Source organism: Bufo gargarizans, chromosome 4, assembly GCF_014858855.1.
Source record: "Bufo gargarizans isolate SCDJY-AF-19 chromosome 4, ASM1485885v1, whole genome shotgun sequence".
Taxonomy (NCBI): domain Eukaryota; kingdom Metazoa; phylum Chordata; class Amphibia; order Anura; family Bufonidae; genus Bufo; species Bufo gargarizans.
The window spans coordinates 407,512,565-407,530,119 of NC_058083.1; the positions used below are offsets into that span (position 1 = coordinate 407,512,565).

A 17,555-nucleotide genomic window follows, 5' to 3' on the forward strand; every position below is an offset into this window, starting at 1 on the left:
CTCTCTCAGGGACCGATCTTCCACGAGCATTTAGGCTCGCTACGTTTGACGGCGTGGCTATTGAGACCGCCGTCTTAACGCGACGGGGTTTCTCCGCGGACGTAGTCCGCACCATGATCCGGGCTCGTAAGCCCGTATCCTCTAGGATCTACTATCGGGTTTGGAGGTCCTATCTGGGGTTCTGTGAGTCCCGGAGCATCCCACCTCTCCGTTTTTCTCTTCCCACAATCCTGTCCTTCCTCCAGTCGGGTCTGGACCTGGGGCTGTGCCTCAGTTCTCTGAAGGGTCAGATTTCGGCGCTGTCTATTCTTCTCCAGCGTCCCCTGGCCCCTCTAGGGCCAATTAAGACCTTTTTACAAGGGGTGGCTCACTCTGTTCCGCCGTACCGCCCTCCAGTTCCTTCCTGGGACCTGAATGTGGTGCTCTCGTCGCTCCAATCAGCCCCCTTCGAGCCTTTACGGGAGGTCTCCCTTCGCCTTCTGTCCTGCAAGGTCATCTTTCTTGTGGCCGTCACGTCTCTCCGACGGGTGTCGGAGTTAGCGGCTCTTTCTTGCTCCGAACCTTTCCTGATCTTCCACCAGGATAAGGTTGTGCTTCGGCCTGTCCCGACTTTCCTGCCAAAGGTGGTCTCCGCCTTTCACATCAATGAGGACATCGTCCTTCCGTCGCTCTGTCCCTCTCCTTCCCACCCCAGAGAACGGGAACTGCACCGTCTGGATGTGGTCAGGGCGTTGAGGATTTACTTGGAGGTCACCGGGTCCTTTCGGCGCACGGACTCCCTGTTTGTGGTTCCGGAGGGTTCGCGCAAAGGGTTGGCGGTCTCCAAGGTGGCTATTGCCCGTTTCATTAAACTGGCGGTGTCTGAGGCTTATCGAGCCAAGGGCAGGCCTCCGCCTTTTGGCGTCACTGCTCATTCCACCAGAGCAGTCGGAGCTTCCTGGGCGCAGAGGCATCGGGCCTCGGCTGAACAGTTGTGCAAAGCAGCCACTTGGTCCTCTCTGCACACTTTCACAAAGTTCTATAGGGTGCATACGCATGCATCAGCGGATGCTGCGTTGGGCCGCCTGGTTTTGCAGGCAGCGGTTTCCTGATGCTCTGGTGGTGTTCCGCCTTGGGTTTGTGGTCCCTCCCTTCTTGGACTGCTCTTGAACGTCCCAAGGTCTGTGTCCCCCAAGGAAAATGGGCGAGAAAAGGAGATTTTTGTATAACTTACCAGTTAAATCTCTTTCTCGCTCTTCCTTGGGGGACACAGCACCCACCCTTCTGTGTTTGGTTACAGGGTTATGGTCTGGCGCCCCGTTGGGTTGCTGGCTGGTTGTTTCCGTTATTGGTTGTTATCCTTTCACTACTTGGACACGCAACTGGTAGCCTCCATCTCCAGGCTGAGGGTATAGCTGATGGAGGAGGGGCTTAACAGTTTTACTTAGTGTCACGCCTCCTAGGGAGCTGAGCTATACCCAAGGTCTGTGTCCCCCAAGGAAGAGCGAGAAAGAGATTTAACTGGTAAGTTATACAAAAATCTCCTTTTTTCCTGATACCAGCAGATTGGAGTACACAGATTTCAGTTCACAAAGACCAAAACTTTCTCAAAATGAGAGTAAGGCCTCATGCACACGACCGTTTTTTTTTAAGGTCTGCAAAAACGGGGTCCGTGATCCGTGACCGTTTTTTCGTCCGTGGGTCTTCCTTGTTTTTTGGAGGATCCACGGACATGAAAAATGAAAAAAAAAATCTAAGTCAAGTTTGCCATTGAAATGATAGGAAAAAACGGACACGGATCACGGACACGGATGACAATCTTGTGTGCATCCGTGATTTTTCACGGACCCATTGCCTTGAATGGGTCCGTGAACCGTTGGCCGTGAAAAAAATAGGACAGGTCATATTTGTTTTACGGCCAGATAACACGGATCACGGATGCGGCTGCCAAACGGTGCATTTTCCGATTTTTCCACGGACCCATTGAAAGTCAATGGGTACGTGAAAAAAAACGGAAAACGGCACAACGGCCACGGATGCACACAATGGTCGTGTGCATGAGGCCTTAGAAAAAGGATATTACCTTATGCCGGCCTTTTTTGCTTTTTGAAAATTAAATTGTGTCTCCTTTAAGTTCTGCTAATAACAGGGAAAAAAAATTATTTCCTTCCCGAGCTCGCCATCTGTTGTAGAAAAATGTATCAGTTGTAATCAGCTCGCATGAAAGTTTGTGTAAGGAAAAAGGTAAATCCATCCTCCCTCAGTTGCAGTAAGAGACAGACCCAAGTTCTACCATCTTGATTTAATTCTTGCTGAGCATCTCCCTCCCCTCCTTGCCCAGTCTCCGTCCTTTATTGACTAACAAAAGGTGTAAAAGGGGCTGGCCCAAGACAAGGATACAGGAAGTGATGACATACAGGAAGTGATGACATAGGAAGACAAAACACCATCATTTAGAATAACATAGCCAGCTAACAAACACATGTATACAATAATCTAACATTACCACTGGAGCGAACTTTATCCAGCCTTGCTCAGTGATCAATGCCAGATAAAGTTACTATGATCCACATGCATGTTTATTTACAGTACAGCGTCATTATCTCCAGTGGCTGATCAGGCGCACTAGAGACTACAAACGCACGTTTCTTTACAGGATATACACGGGAAGGTATCCACTCCAATGGTTTACCCTGACACTGAGAGACATGATGACAATACACAATATATTAAATACACATCCTAATAAAATTTCCACAACAATTATAACCCGCCAATACTTTGACTGTCATTGCTCAGCAGTTTTGTGATGGTGTCAATTGATGTGCTAGTTGAGGTTGCGGATCTGCGTAATTCGGTCACACGGTGTCAGAATGCTCTGGCATCAGGTGCAGGTCAAATTTGTGGGGAGCCTAAAGTCACTCTTCCTGATAGATTTGCAGAAGGTACGGATGACTTTATCCGTTTTAGAGAGTTATGCAAATTGTATTTTCGGTTGCGTCCATCGTCGTCAGGTGATGAAAGTCAGAGGATTGGTATAATCATTTCTCTGCTTAAAGGGGACGCGCAATCCTGGGCCTTTTCTCTGCCAGCGGTTCTCGGCCCTCCGGACGGTGGAAGAATTTTGTAAGGCCCTGGGATTAATCTACGATGTACCGCCAGGTACTAGGTACTGCGATGGGCACCCCGGTTTCGTGCACATTCGCAAACCTGTACCTGGCGGTATTTGAAGAGACATACATTTTTTCGACGGATAACCCCTATCTATGCCACATCCACCTTCTCCTGAGGTATGTGGATGACATTTTCATGGTCTGGCGGGGGAGTGAGGAGTTGTGTTGGGCTTTTGTAGAATATTTAAATACATACAACCGGATGAACATGAGGTTCACTGCCAAATTTGGCAGTGAATCCCTAGACTTTCTAGATGTACAAGTTACCGTTAAAGATGGCACTATACATACTAGCGGCCATCGCAAATCTACTGCCACCAACTCCCTCCTCCACCAGACCAGTTTTCATCCAACCTCGGTCAAGCGTGCTGTTCCTTACGGTCAATTCATTCGTCTCCGTAGGATCAACGATACAGATGAAAGTTTCTTCAAACAGGCATTGGAACTCCGTAAAAGACTCCTGGATAGGGGTTATCCGTCGAATGATGTTTCAACAGCCATGCGTAAGGCGGCTAAGTTGGATCGTGCCTCTCTACTTAGAGAGAGAACAGTCAATTCTGTACCTTCACGTTTTGCATTTTCTTTTCAATACAGTGCAGCGGCAGACATGGTTAAGCAAGTGATCAATCAGAATTGGGACCTTCTAAAGGGGGATTCCTCCCTGGACAGTGTAACTAGCGAGAAACCTCTGATTGCATTTAAGAGATGCCCTACTTTAAAAGATAAACTCGTCAGTAGTGTGTTTTCTACACCTAAGAACGAGACGTGGTTAGCTAAACCTAAGGGCAACTTTAAATGCGGTCACTGCTCGTTTTGTACACTTAATATATGCAGCAAGCATTTAATTTTTGGAGGCATCACGCACACAGTGCGAGAATTCATTAATTGCCGTACCCCTTATGTTGTTTACGTGATCTTCTGCCCGTGTGGACGTTTTTATGTGGGTAAAACCATACGTCCCCTTTTTGAACGGATACGCGAGCATGTTGGGTCTATCAGATCAGGAAGAGGCAGCCCCCGCCTTATTGATCATATTCGGGTTGCCCATGATGCTCAACCGCGTTGCCTCTCCTTTGCGGGGGTGGAACATGTCCGTCCTATTCCTCGTGGAGGGGACCGGCATCGTCTACTCCTGCAGAGGGAGGCAAGGTGGATCATTCAGACAGGCGCAATGGGCCCAGCAGGCATGAATGACAGAAATGACATGTCTGTCTTCCTGTAAACAACAACTCGCATCATAAATTGATATATACGTTCTTACGTCCTTGTCCCTCTATGCTCAGTCACGAGTTGGCCTTCATCTCTATATTTCTCTTTATTCTTATCCCATGTTTGCTATGCAATGCCCGATCCCTCTATTTATGTAATGTATGGAATTCCATACTCATATTGTGCGCCCCCTCTCCCCTAGCGTAGGGATCTATAATATATGTTGTCTTAATACACGTCCTCTTCAAGCATCCGGACCTCTGCGTGCATCCCCCACCACGTGGAGGTGCATGCAGATCAACACATTTAATCATGTATTTGTGCTATTACCTTGTTTGTACTCATTATGTCACTGCTGTGCGCTTGTTTTTAGACGTCATTACTCCCAGGGGCGAACAGCTGTGGATGACGGCGCCGGCCGTGCCCTGTCTGCCTCTATATAAAACGCACTAGCGTCATGACGTATTCAGCGGCCTGAGGAAGCGCGACCCCACGCGCGAAACGGCCGTCGCCGCCCGCAACAGTGTATCCGCCTCTGGACCCACATGTATCCTCTTCTAAGGAAGCCACAATAAAGGTTACTGATTTTTTATCCTGGTGAGTGCCGCAACGCTATTTATTTTCTCCTTACTTCAATGATTAATCTACGATGACCCAGATCGGGTCTCGATGGCGGAATCGAAATTACGTAATTTATTACAGGGTGAACATACTGCAGAGGCTTACTGTGTTGAATTTAGGAGATAGGCTACCGAGTCAGAGTGGAATGACCCCGCGTTACGTAGTCAGTTTTGTCAGGGGTTATCCGAGAGATTGAAATATGCCCTAGCTTTTCATGAGTACCTAGATTCTTTGGAGAATGCAATGTCTTTGGCAGTTTGGTTAGATAGAGGTGTAGGGCTCCCTCCGTGCAAGGGATCCCTTCTGTGAGTGGTTTCGTCACACTGCTTCCCAGGGTGATGTTACAGGTAACTCTGGGGTAGGGGAGGAACCCATGCAGCTGGGTCAGGTTTCTTTCCGTTCTGGTAGTAGAGACTTTAGGAAACTACATAAACTATGTTATTACTGTGGGAAAAGTGGTAATTTTTTTTTTGCTTGTCCTTTTGTTAAACCGCATGTTGATGAGAAAAAAAAAAAAAAACTTTCCTGACTCTTCGTAGCGTGAATTGTGTGGTGGAGCAAGCAGGTATGCAAGCTCCCTGTAATACCCGTTTTCTCCTTCCAGCTATGGTGGCGCTAGACTCAAGAGAATTTTTTGTTGAAGTATTCCTTGACTGTGGTGCTGGGGTAAACCTTATTGACTTTCTTTTTCTTAAAAATCTGGGTCTGAGTACTTGCACTTTAGAAAGAGAGATTCCAGATTTTGCAATTTATTCTTCCCCTCTTTCTCAAAGGAGTCTCACTCATATTGCTCATGGTATTCACTTAAGGGTGGGTTATTCACATGTTGAGATTATGTCTTGTTTTGTCATGAAGGATTTGCCGGCTCCTATAGTTTTGGGGTTACCATGGTTGACTAAACATAACCCAATTATAGATTGTCAAGCAAGAAAAATCATTGGTTGGAGTGAATTTTGTCCGGATAATTGTCTTGGCACATCTATCTCTGGTGTGTCCACTACGGCTTTAGCTCAGTATCTCTCTGATTTTGAGGATGTCTTTTCGGAGGGTGGGGCTTAGGAATTGCCCCCTCATCGTGACTATGATTGTCCAGTTAATCTTATCCCAGGGGCTAAGTTGCCAAAGTCTCAGCTTTACAATCTTTCTCAACCCGAAAGAGAGGTCATGCGGAAGTATATCGCCGAGAGTTTGGCAAAAGGTCATATTAGGCCATCTAAGTCTCCAGTGGCAGGAGGTTTGACCTTTGTAAGAAGGTTGGAACGCTGAGACCTTGTTTGGATTTCCAGGAATTGAACCGTATTACAGTCCGGGATCCGTATCCCCTTCCTTTGATCTCCGACCTTTTTGATGAGATTGTTGGAGCCAAGGTGTTCTCCAAGTTGGATTTGAGAGGGGCCTACAATCTGATCAGAATAAAGGAAGGGAAAACAGCCTTCAATACGCATGAGGGTCATTTTGAGAATCTGGTTATGCCTTTTGGGTTGACGAACGCGCCAGCAGTATTTCAGCGATTCGTCAATGACATTTTCCATCATTTGTTGGGGAGGTTCGTGGTGGTTTACTTGGATGACATTTTAATTTACTCTCCTATTCTGGAGAGTAAATTAAAATTGGAGAAATGTGAAAATTAAAATGGAGAAATTGCCAAATTGGAGAAATGTGTGTTTTCGGTGCAGGAGCTTCCGTTTTTGGGATATCTGCTTTCCGACTCTGGTTTTTGTATGGACCCCGAAAAGGTCCGGGCGGTTCTGGAATGGGACCGACCAGAGAATCAGAAAGCTTTGATGCGTTTTTGGGGGTGTACTAATTATTATAGAAAATGTATTTCGAACTATTCTACCATTGTAAGACCTCTCACTGATATGACTAAGAAGGGCGCCGACGTCTCTGTCTGGTCGGATGAGGTGTACAGGCCTTTTCGGCTATTAAGGAGTGTTTTGCGTCTGCTCCCAGTTTGGTGCAGCCCGATGTGTCTCAGCCATTCGTGGTGGAGGTTGATGCATCAGAAGTGGGGGTTGGAGCGGTGCTGTCGCAGGGTTCATCTCCTGGCAAATGGGTCCCGTGTGCTTTTTTCTCCAAGAAGCTCTCGGTCGCCGAGAAGAATTATGATGTAGGAGATAGAGAGTTGCTGGCCATCAAGTTGGCCTTTGAGGAATGGCGTCACTGGTTGGAGGGGGCGTCTCACCCTGTTACAGTATATACAGATCATAAGAATTTGGCTTACCTGCAATTTGCCAAGCGTCTGAACCCTAGACAGGCCAGATGGTCACTGTTTTTTACCAGGTTCAATTTTGTGGTTACCTTTCGCCCTGGGGTTAAGAACGTCAAGGCAGATGCCTTGTCTCGCAGCTTTCCTGGGGGAGGTGATTCAGAGGATCCTGCTACGATTTTGGCTGATGGGATGGTGGTCTCCGCTCTGTACCCCGAATTGGAGATGGAGGGGTTTGGAGCCCAGGAGGGGGCTCCTGGTTCTTGTCCCCAGGGAGGTTGTTTGTTCCTGAAGGCCTGCGATACAAGATATTCAAGGAACATCACGATACTGTCCTTGCTGGACATCCTTGGGGTAAGTCCACCTGTGACCTGATGTCCCGGAGGTTCTGGTGGCCAGGGTTACGTAAGAGCATTGAGGATTACGTTGCAGCTTGTGAAACCTGTGCTCGGTCAAAGGTGCTCATACTCGACCGGCTGGTTCACTTCTTCCTTTGCCGATTCCGTCTCGTCCTTGGACGCACTTGTCTATGGACTTTATTACGGATCTGCCGAGTTCCTCCGGGAGAACAGTAATTTTGGTGGTAGTTGACCGTTTTAGTAAAATGGCTCCCTTTATATAATTAACTAGTCTGCCTAATGCCAAGACTCTTGAGCAGATTTTTGTTGATAATATTGTGAAATTGCATGGTATTCCTTCGGATGTGGTCTCTGATAGGGGCACGCAGTTTGTCTCCAGGTTTTGGAGGGCGTTCTGCTCTCGGCTTGGCATTCAACTTTCGTTCTCTTTGGCTTTTCATCCGCAGTCGAATGGACAGACAGAGCGTACTAATCAAAACCTGGAGACCTACTTGAGGTGCTTTGTGGCTGAGTATCAGGAGGACTGGTCCTCATTCTTGTCCCTAGCAGAATTTGCTTTGAATAACCGTAGGCAGGAGTCCACTGGTAAGTCGCCATTTTTTGGCGCATACGGTTTTCATCCTCAGTTTGGTACCTTTTCTGGGATTAGTTCCTCTGGGATACCAGAGGAGGAGAGATTTTCTTCTGCCTTATCTTCTATCTGGCGAAGAATCCAAGTGAATTTGGAGAAGATGGGTGAGAGGTATAAGCGAATGGCTGACAAGAGACGTGTGACTGGTCCGGACCTGTGTATGGGTGATCTGGTGTGGTTGTCCACTAAAAATATTAAACTGAGAGTGCCATCTTGGAAACTGGGTCCAAGATTTATTGGTCCGTACAAAATATATGCGGTGATCAATCCAGTAGCGTTTCGGCTGGATCTTCCGCAGACTTGGAGGATCCATGATGTGTTCAACAGGTCTTTACTGAAAAAATATGTGAAACCGGTGGAACCATCGCCATTGCCCCCTCTTCCTGTTCTGGTCGATGGAAATTTAGAGTTCGAGATCTCCAGGGTTCTTGACTCTAGAGTTCTTCGGGGTTCCCTTCAGTTCCTGGTACACTGGAGGGGATACGGCCCTGAGGAGAGGATGTGGGTTCTGGCGCTGGATGTCAGTGCCAGCCGACTGGTGAGGGCTTTTCACAGATCCCACCCGGATAAGGTTGGTCCGGGGTGTCCGGAGGTCACCCGTAGAAGGGGGGGTACTGTCATGCCCTGCTCTGGTTATGTACGGAGGTCGGCCAGAATAGCAGCACGTGTTTAGTTTTTTGTTTTATTTTGGAGTCGTGTTAGAGCCACCTCCCTTCAGGTGCACTGGGTGGTGTCATTGGTTTATCTGTGATCCTGTCTGCCGTGACACCATCTGTCAGATCCTATTGGGCTGCGAGTACTGTCCACTCAACCCCTGTGCTTGCAACAGTTATGTCCCGAAACCGCTATAAAGCCCTAATACGGTTTATGCATTTTTCAGACAATTCCCAAGTCCCCCACAGAACTGACCCAGCCTACGACCGCCTAAATAAATTGAGACCCCTTATTTCCCTCCTTACAGATTTATTCTTAAAATTATATAACCCTGATAAAAATCTATCCGTTGATGAATCCCTTTTTAGTTTTAAAGGCCGCCTTTCCTACTGTCAGTTTATTCCCTCCAAGCGTGCCAGATATGGGGTAAAATTATATAAGGTGTGCGAGAGCACAACCGGCTACACCTGCGGTCTGTCTTTATATGAGGGCAGAGACTCCCAACTTAACTCCCCAGGCTGCCCTGAAAATATTGGGACATCGGCAAAAATTGTGTGGGATTTATTGGCGCCATTCCTATACAAAGGATACCATGTGTACACTGATAATTTTTATAGCAGCATACCCCTTTTTAAATCCCTCCATGCTGCAAACACAGGGGCTTATGAGACAGTCCATAAAAATAGAGTGGGATACCCACAACCGCTGGTGTCCGAGCATTTGGAGAAAGGAGCATCCTTGTCCTTGCAAGTGACCAGCTGGAAAGTGGAAAGGACAGGAAGGATGTCTACATGCTGACCACCGTGCACGCAGACACCACAGTGGCAGTTAGGGAGAGGGGGGCTACTGCTGACAAATACAAACCGGTCTCTGTGACAGAGTTATAATAAATTTATGGAAGGTGTAGACCTCTCGGACCAGGCGCTTCAACCCTACCTGGTGAAGCGAAAAAACAGGGCTTGGTATAAAAAGGTAGCAATCTGCCTCATTCAGATTGCTACCTACAAGGCCTCTTTCACACGGGCGTTGCGGGAAAATGTGCGGGTGCGTGGCGGGAACACGCATGATTTTTCCGCACATGTTTGCTACCCAAACCCGAACTTCTTCACTGAAGTTCGGGCTTGGAATCGGTGTTCTGTAGATTGTATTATTTTCCCTTATAACATGGTTATAAGGGAAAATAATAGCATTCTGAATACAGAATGTATAGTAAAATAGCGCTGGAGGGGTTACATTTTTTTTTTTAACTCACCTTAGTCCACTTGATCGCGAAGCCGGCATCTCCTTCTGTCTTCATCTTAGCTGTGTGCAGTAACAGGACCTGTGGTGACGTCACTCCGGTCATCACATGATCCATCACATGATCTTTTACCATGGTGATGGATCATGTGATGACCGGAGTGACGTCACCACAGGTCCTGTTCCTCCACACAGCACAGAAGACAGACAGAAGAGATGCCGGGCTGCGTGATCAAGTGGATTAAGGTGAGTTAAATTATTTTTTATATTTTTTTAACCCCTCCAGTGCTATTGTACTATGCATTCTGTATTCAGAATGCTATTATTTTCCCTTAAATAATAATGTCTCCATTCGACTGCGTCTCCTAGCAACTGTGCGTGAAAATCGCACCGCATCCGCACTTGCTTGCGGATGCTTGCGATTTTCACGCAACCCCATTCATTTCTATGGGGCCTGCGTTACGTGAAAAACGCACAAAATAGAGCATACTGAGATTTTCACGCAACGCATAAGTGATGCGTGAAAATCACCACTCATGTGAACAGCCCCATAGAAACGAATGGGTCGGGATTCAGTGCGGGTGCAAAGTGTTTAACTCACGCATCGCATCCACGTGGAATACTTGCTCGTGTGAAAGGGGCCTAATAGTTTTGTTTTATTTAAAAAGGTCCAAGGAACCCTCAACTTTCTCAAGTTCCAGGAGAAGGTGGTTGAGAGTCTCCAGTTTGAGTCCCCTGCCCTTGGGCAAGCCTTTGAATCTGAGGATGTTCGAAGGCTTTCAGAACGCCACTTCCCTCACCCCGTCCCTGCCACTGCCAGCAAGACATATCCTCAGAAAACATGCCAGATGTGTAGCAAACACGGAAGGAAGAGGGACACCTGATTTTACTGCCCCAGTTGCCAATCACATAAAATAAAAGATAAACATTGGTGCTCATACAGATACTACCGGAACATCCTTTTATGGCATGTGGACGTGCAGTAAATAGAAATAATAGGTTTTAATCAGTCACATATAAGAATGTACGCAGTTGTGCCGAATGACCCTGAATAAGACAAGAACGTTTGTTCTAGTTCTAGGATATTCCCAGAATCTGTCCTGAGACAGGTAAGTGAACCTAACTCACAGCGGGGGGATGTGAAACAGTGCATGGGTGAGATGTTATAACAATTCTTTACATATATAGAGAAGACAAGATGGAGTCACATTTCTTTTCAGAAACCACCCAAAAATGACCCCATTCTAGAAACTACACCCCTCAAGGTATTCAAAACTAATTTTGCAAACGTCGTTAACCCTTTAGGTGTTCCACAAGAGTTAATGGCAAATGGAGATAAAGTTTTTTGGGCAAATTTTTTGAGTTGACAGCCAAACAAAACTCAATATTTATTACCCTGATTCTTTAGTTTGCAGAAACACCCCATATGTGGTTGTAAACTACTGTACGGGCACACGGCAGGGCGTAGAGGGAAAGGAGCGCCGTGTGGTTTTTGGAAGGCAGATTTTGCTGGACTGGTTTATTTTCACCCCCTGATGCACCCCTAGAGTAGAAACTCCATAAAAGTGACCCCATCTAAGAAACTACACCCCTCATGGTATTCAAAACTGATTTTACAAACTTTGTTAACCCTTTAGGTGTTCCACAAGAGTTATTGGCAAATGGAGATGAAATTTAAGAATTTATTTTTTTTTGAAAATGTTCAATTTTAATCAATTTTTTCTAGTAACAAAGCAAGTGTTAAAAGCCAAAGAAAACTTAAAATGTATTGCCCTGATTCTGTCCTTTGCAGAAACACCCCATATGTGGTCATAAACTGCTGTACGGGCACACTGCAGGGCGTAGAGGGAAAGGAGCGCCGTGTGGTTTTTGGAAGGCAGATTTTGATGGTGGCCTTTTTTTGGCACCATGTCCCATTTGAAGCCCCCCTGATGCACGCCTAGAGTAGAAATTCCATAAAGGTGACCCCATATAAGAAACTATACCCATAAAGGTATTCAAAACAGATTTCACAAACTTTGTTAACCCTTTAGGTGTTCCACAAGAGTTATCGGCAAATGGAGATGAAATTTCAGAATTTCTATATTTGGTAACCTTGCCTCACAAAAATGTAATATAGAGCAACCAAAAAGCATATGTACCCTAAAAATAGTCCCAACAAAACTGCCACCTTATCCCGTAGTTTCCAAAATGGGGTCACTTTTATGGAGTTTCTACTCTAGGGGTGCATCGGGGGGGCTTCAAATAGGACATGGTGTAAATAAACCAGTCCAGCAAAATCTGCCTTCCAGTGGGTGCATAAGGTCCCACACAAGTTTCCCGCTAACACCCAGAGTGGGGGGACATTCTGGGGGTTGAATACTGGAATCTCGCCCCTCGTTCACATGAAACTTGTAAGTGTATCCTTAGGTACTCTCACAAAGTTTGTACAGCTTCACGCCATACCTCGCCCGCTTAGAGGGAACATGCTAGCGGAAAATGAGTCTCCCCTTGAAAGCAATGAGAGACTCATCAACCGCGACCTCCCTTCCAGGTACATAGGCCTCCAAAAATTTGGCCCCAAAGTGATTGATGACCGGCCCGATTTTGTACAGGCAGTCATAGGCAGGATCACCTTGCGGGGGGACATGCTGGATTATCTGCATAATGCAGGCATTTCCGAATGGCCTAAAAATGGGAGCGTGTCTTGGCCGTACTGTAAAGTGGGGTCTGGTAGAGGACGTCCCCACTCCAGTACAGCCTGACACTGGGTTTTTTGACTAGGCTAATGTGCAGCACAGGGCCCCACGTGGTGACGTCAGCGTAGGTCCTGCTGAATGAAGATAGAAGCTTTCACACGGTGAGCGCGATTACGTCATCAAAGGTCATTTAGCAGGTCCTGAAAGAAGAAGAAAGAAGACGATGCTGGCTGCGTGATCAAGTGGATGAGGTGAGTTCATAAAAAAAAATTTTTTAACCCCTTAAGCAACATTTTAGTTAGCATTCTGTATTAAGAATGCTATTATTTTCCTTTATAACCATGTTATAAGGGAAAATAATACAGTAATTAATTTTCAGTTATCAATTTACTAACATCATCTCCTAGCAATCATGCGTGAAAATCGCATTGCATCCGCACTTGCTTGCGAATGCTATGCGATTTTCACGCAGCCCCATTCATTTCTATGGGGCCTGCGTTGCATGGAAATTGCAAAATGCTGCGATTTTTACACAACGCACAAGTGATGCGTGAAAATCACCACTCACCTGCTCAGCCCCATTGAAGTAAATGGGTCCAGATTCAGTGCGGGTGCAATGCATTCACCTCACGCATTGCACCCGCACGGAATTCTCGCTCGTGTGAAAGTGGCCTAAGGCCCAAACAGGCTTAGTCACTAAGGGGTTAATAAAGTCTACATTGCACGCTACAATCTTCAGTAAAAAAAAATGTGATTCCATTTTAAGTGACCGTTTCTATGATTGCTACTTTCTGGAACAGACAAGTGTGACCATTTAGTGTTGGTCCGCTCTCCTTAATGCTGTCATTGTTTTTTGGAATAAAGTGACATCCCATTAAAGATCCGCAGCTTTACATTGACATCCTTATCAATCTGTACAATAAGTGCCAATATATATTTCACAGTTTTCATCCTACTTTACAGTATTTTCTTTCAATTCTCTCTGTCAGTTTATCACAAGCGACATTTCTCGTCTGTATGCAATATAAATTTCTGTTTACTGTCATGTATATCTGATCTACTCTAAATATGACGTGGCACAGCTGTAGTCAAGCGATTAAATACAAGGTCTTAAAAGCAGCAAAATTGTACCAAGTACTGATAGCCGAGTTGCTCACTTGATCTCATAATAAAGAGACAAAATTCAGTTTCCAAGCAACAGCAAGTGTTTTATATCATTAGGTAAAAGTAAGAAAAGGCACAAAAACATAAATTAAAGATCATTTTATCAATCATTTTGTGTTTGAATATAGTAGTCTGAAATATATAAAGGAAGCTTTTCCAGAGATCAGTTGATCACCATGTGTCCAACTGCCACCTAGTGATCAGTTAATATCATTGGACATCAGCTGGAATTCCATAGCACCCATCCAAAACCTGAGTCCACCGGAGTGGCATTTGCTCTTTGTTCAACTCTCAGTTCTGGCAAATAAAGGGGAGTCCTTTGTGGATCTTTTCTAATAAGATTCATGTGCCCTAATAGGTGAAATGGTTGGGTTTTGTCTAGTGTGGGCCTCACGCTGTTTCCATCCATATGCACTTAAATAGGCTATCTTAAGAATTAAAAAAAATCTAATATCTGGAGCAATGCACACTATTTGAAATTATATAAATGCAAAAAAGATCTGCTCTCCAGTGTAATTTTCACACTTTTTTGGTTACCTCTGCAGCTCTTTGTTTGTTTGCTTTTTGTGGATGGGCAGCAGCTCGTCCTATGTGACAGTTAAGCACCTGCTTCTCCTAGGAGTGCATTACAGCTCTTGTCAGTCCCTTTCTCCCCTGGATAGAAAAGACTGTAGAGAATATGAAGGTAACAGGGAAGCTACAGAGCATGTCTGTCCACCCCTTAGGATGCAGTGTCCTTAGGGGTTCCCTCTCGTAGGTCTAGGGAGTGGGTAGGGCCATCAAGTTCCTCATCCGCCTGCAACCCCTTGGCTTCCCTTTCTGGGGATCCAGACATTGACTTGGGCTCCTGGCCAACATGTGAGGTTTCAGTCCAGGTGGAAGCCGGAGCAAGATTAGCTGTTCCTAGGAATCAGATGGACATCTTTCTCTGACCCCTGTAGGGCTTCTGGTTTGGAAGGATGGGAATTGGTTTATGGGGGCCCTTCTGTTACTGAGAGGGCTTGTGATGCATTGCATCCTTGTAGACTTTTTTTGTGTTGCAGGCTGAAGAAGAAGAAGATGATTGCAATCTCCAGCTTTCAATAAAAAAAAATAGTATAAACAGTAAGAAGAACTACCAGAGAAGAAATGTACATAAAAGCAAACAATATTTTTATTGCATGTATATTGCAACAAGACTTAATTTGAAATGCCTTATGCTTTGTATATAATACTTTTCATGGGATAACCCCTTTAATACCCAAAGTTGTTAGTAATACTTTAGTTCAGACTTAGTGCAAGTGTATCTTGCAAAGAGATCCAGCACCACTTTGCTAAAACTTCTGATGCATACTGAATGATGCTGTACATGTATTACCACTTCTATACTACAAAAAAGCCATGACAAAAATGCAACTTTTATGTTGTTTCTGGGAGCAAACCACCATACAAATGCATCAAAATTGCATGTCATAAAACACGCTGTAGTTTTTAAGATTTTTAAGAATAGTAGTAAATACACTGGTGGAAAACACACATAAAACAGCAGATGTAAAAGTATCCTTACACCTTAGCCAATCAATCAGGGTTCACTGCAATAGTGTAAGTACAATATAACACAGGCTGTTGTATAAGAAGATGCTCACACCCTTAGGCCTCATCCACATTTCCGTGTCAGTGACACGTCAATGAAAAAAAAGCTTATGTGTTTCATCTGTCCGTGAAGAATCTGTAGTTGGTCTGTGTGTCCGTTTTTTACGCCATCTGTGTGTCATCCATAATTCACTGACATTGCTCAGCTGAAAATTAATCTCCAAAGAATCTCCTATCAGCTTTCAGTGGAAAAAGGATGCACAACGGATGCCATCTGTGGTGTGTCCGTGATTTTCATGGACCCATAGATTTCTGTTTTTCACTGACGTGTGCTGTCCGCATTTTCCACGGACAGCACATGTATCATTGATTTAAATGTGTCTGTTCATATTTCAGTATTTTTTTACTGACCGTGGGTCAGTAAAAAAAATCGCGGAGACATGCACTACTTTGAGCCGTGATGCAGACCAAGCACGCCCATTGAAGTCTATGGGTCCCACTAAAATCACAGACACAACACGGTTGGTATCAACTGAGCAACGTCAGTGAATTACGGATGACACACTGGTAGTAAAAACGGACACACAGGCCAACCACGGATTCTTCACGGACATCTTCACGGATAAAACACGTCCACTTTGTTTCACAGACGTGTCACTGACACGGAAATGTGGACAAGGCCTTTTAGTACACTAAAATACAAGAAATTATTATAAAATTGCAGTAAAAAAATTCTGTGTAGGACTATTATAATTTGGTAATTTTATTAGATTTTTAGCATTGTTATTTTGCTTTTGTTATGGTCAACATTCAGATGTGTAGTAGTGGTTGTCAGGACATATTATATGCTAAAGATATATACCAAAATGGCTGATACAAAATAGGGAACCCATTAAAGTGAAAAAAGGGCTATAGTTTGAAAAAAACTTCCCTAAAAACCACCATCACCACGGTAAACTGAAGTATATTAATGCTGCAAAGAGCAGCAAACAAAAGATGGATATAGTTACTTTTCAATAAAAGAAAAACATAGCAAAATCGATACCTTCTGAAATTATGCCATTGGTGCTCTATAAATGCATATACTGTATGTCATGTCTATAACAGTCTATGATATGTTCACTGTGTACATTTTGTGGCATATACACAACATGAGTTGTCAGGCCACGTACACCATAGAGTCAGGCCCAGCAGCTGCGATGGGACCCTTGTGAAATGGAGGTCTAGTCTTGGTTGGTCCTTTCTCCATTGCTTTTTGAGTGGTGAGAACATATGCATGACTTTCCTCCGCAAAGAAACTGTGGGCTGGAGAATTAGCTCTAAGGTCGTGAGAAGAATGTGGAGAGGGCAAAAATCTGGTATCATTTTGATCTTGGCTGTGGGGTATGTAGGCCTCTGATTGTGGTGTAAGCAGAGCCTTCGTTATTGAATTCTATCGAAACTCATTAGATTTTTACTAAATCTGTACCTGTAACTAATGTGACTGCATATTCTAGGAACCAAAGAAAACATCATTGTGAAAGGAATTCTCGACAAAATTAGCTCAGCTGTTGAGCCAAATGCTGAACAGTATGGTATTAATTTATTGAGGTAAGTTTAGTAAGTGTGAACATGGGGCTTTCTACGAAACTTCTGGTTACATTGTTTTCAACTGACTTTATAGAATTTTGGCATACTTTATATTTGTATAGATTAGAGGAAAAGTTGACCTCGCACACAATGCCGGATTTACTTACTGTCCAGCCATAGTAGGTTTGCACCTATGTGCACACAGTGTTGCTGGAAGGAAAAGGGAAATCTGTACATGTGTTGTGTGAAGCACACCACAATGTTCTGCTTAAGGTTCGGATGTACAGATATGGTATAAGGTGTGTCCGAATCAATTGGCAAAGACCAAATTGGCAGATAATCTGTCCTGAGCCATATATATGATACTGGATGCCAAAGAAATGTTGTCATTTCTTTTGTTTCTGGGTTAGTTAGGTGATTCAGAATATGACGACAGAGACAGATATTGTAATTTTTGATCACCTTCCTACTTTACTTATTATGTTTTGATATTTCTGC

The 17,555-nt window shown here is 44.7% G+C and overlaps 1 protein-coding gene across 4 annotated transcripts in view; it reads left to right on the plus strand.

Moving 5' to 3' along the window:
* The window catches only part of ADGB (androglobin), a 281,668-nt gene that overhangs the window by 195,452 nt on the left and 68,661 nt on the right, over positions 1-17,555 (plus strand). For all 4 annotated transcript variants that reach the window (XM_044290689.1, XM_044290690.1, XM_044290691.1 and 1 more), the window contains exon 23: positions 16,985-17,078. In XM_044290689.1, coding sequence (XP_044146624.1) covers positions 16,985-17,078 — 94 coding nt within the window. The remainder of the gene's footprint in view (positions 1-16,984; positions 17,079-17,555) is intronic.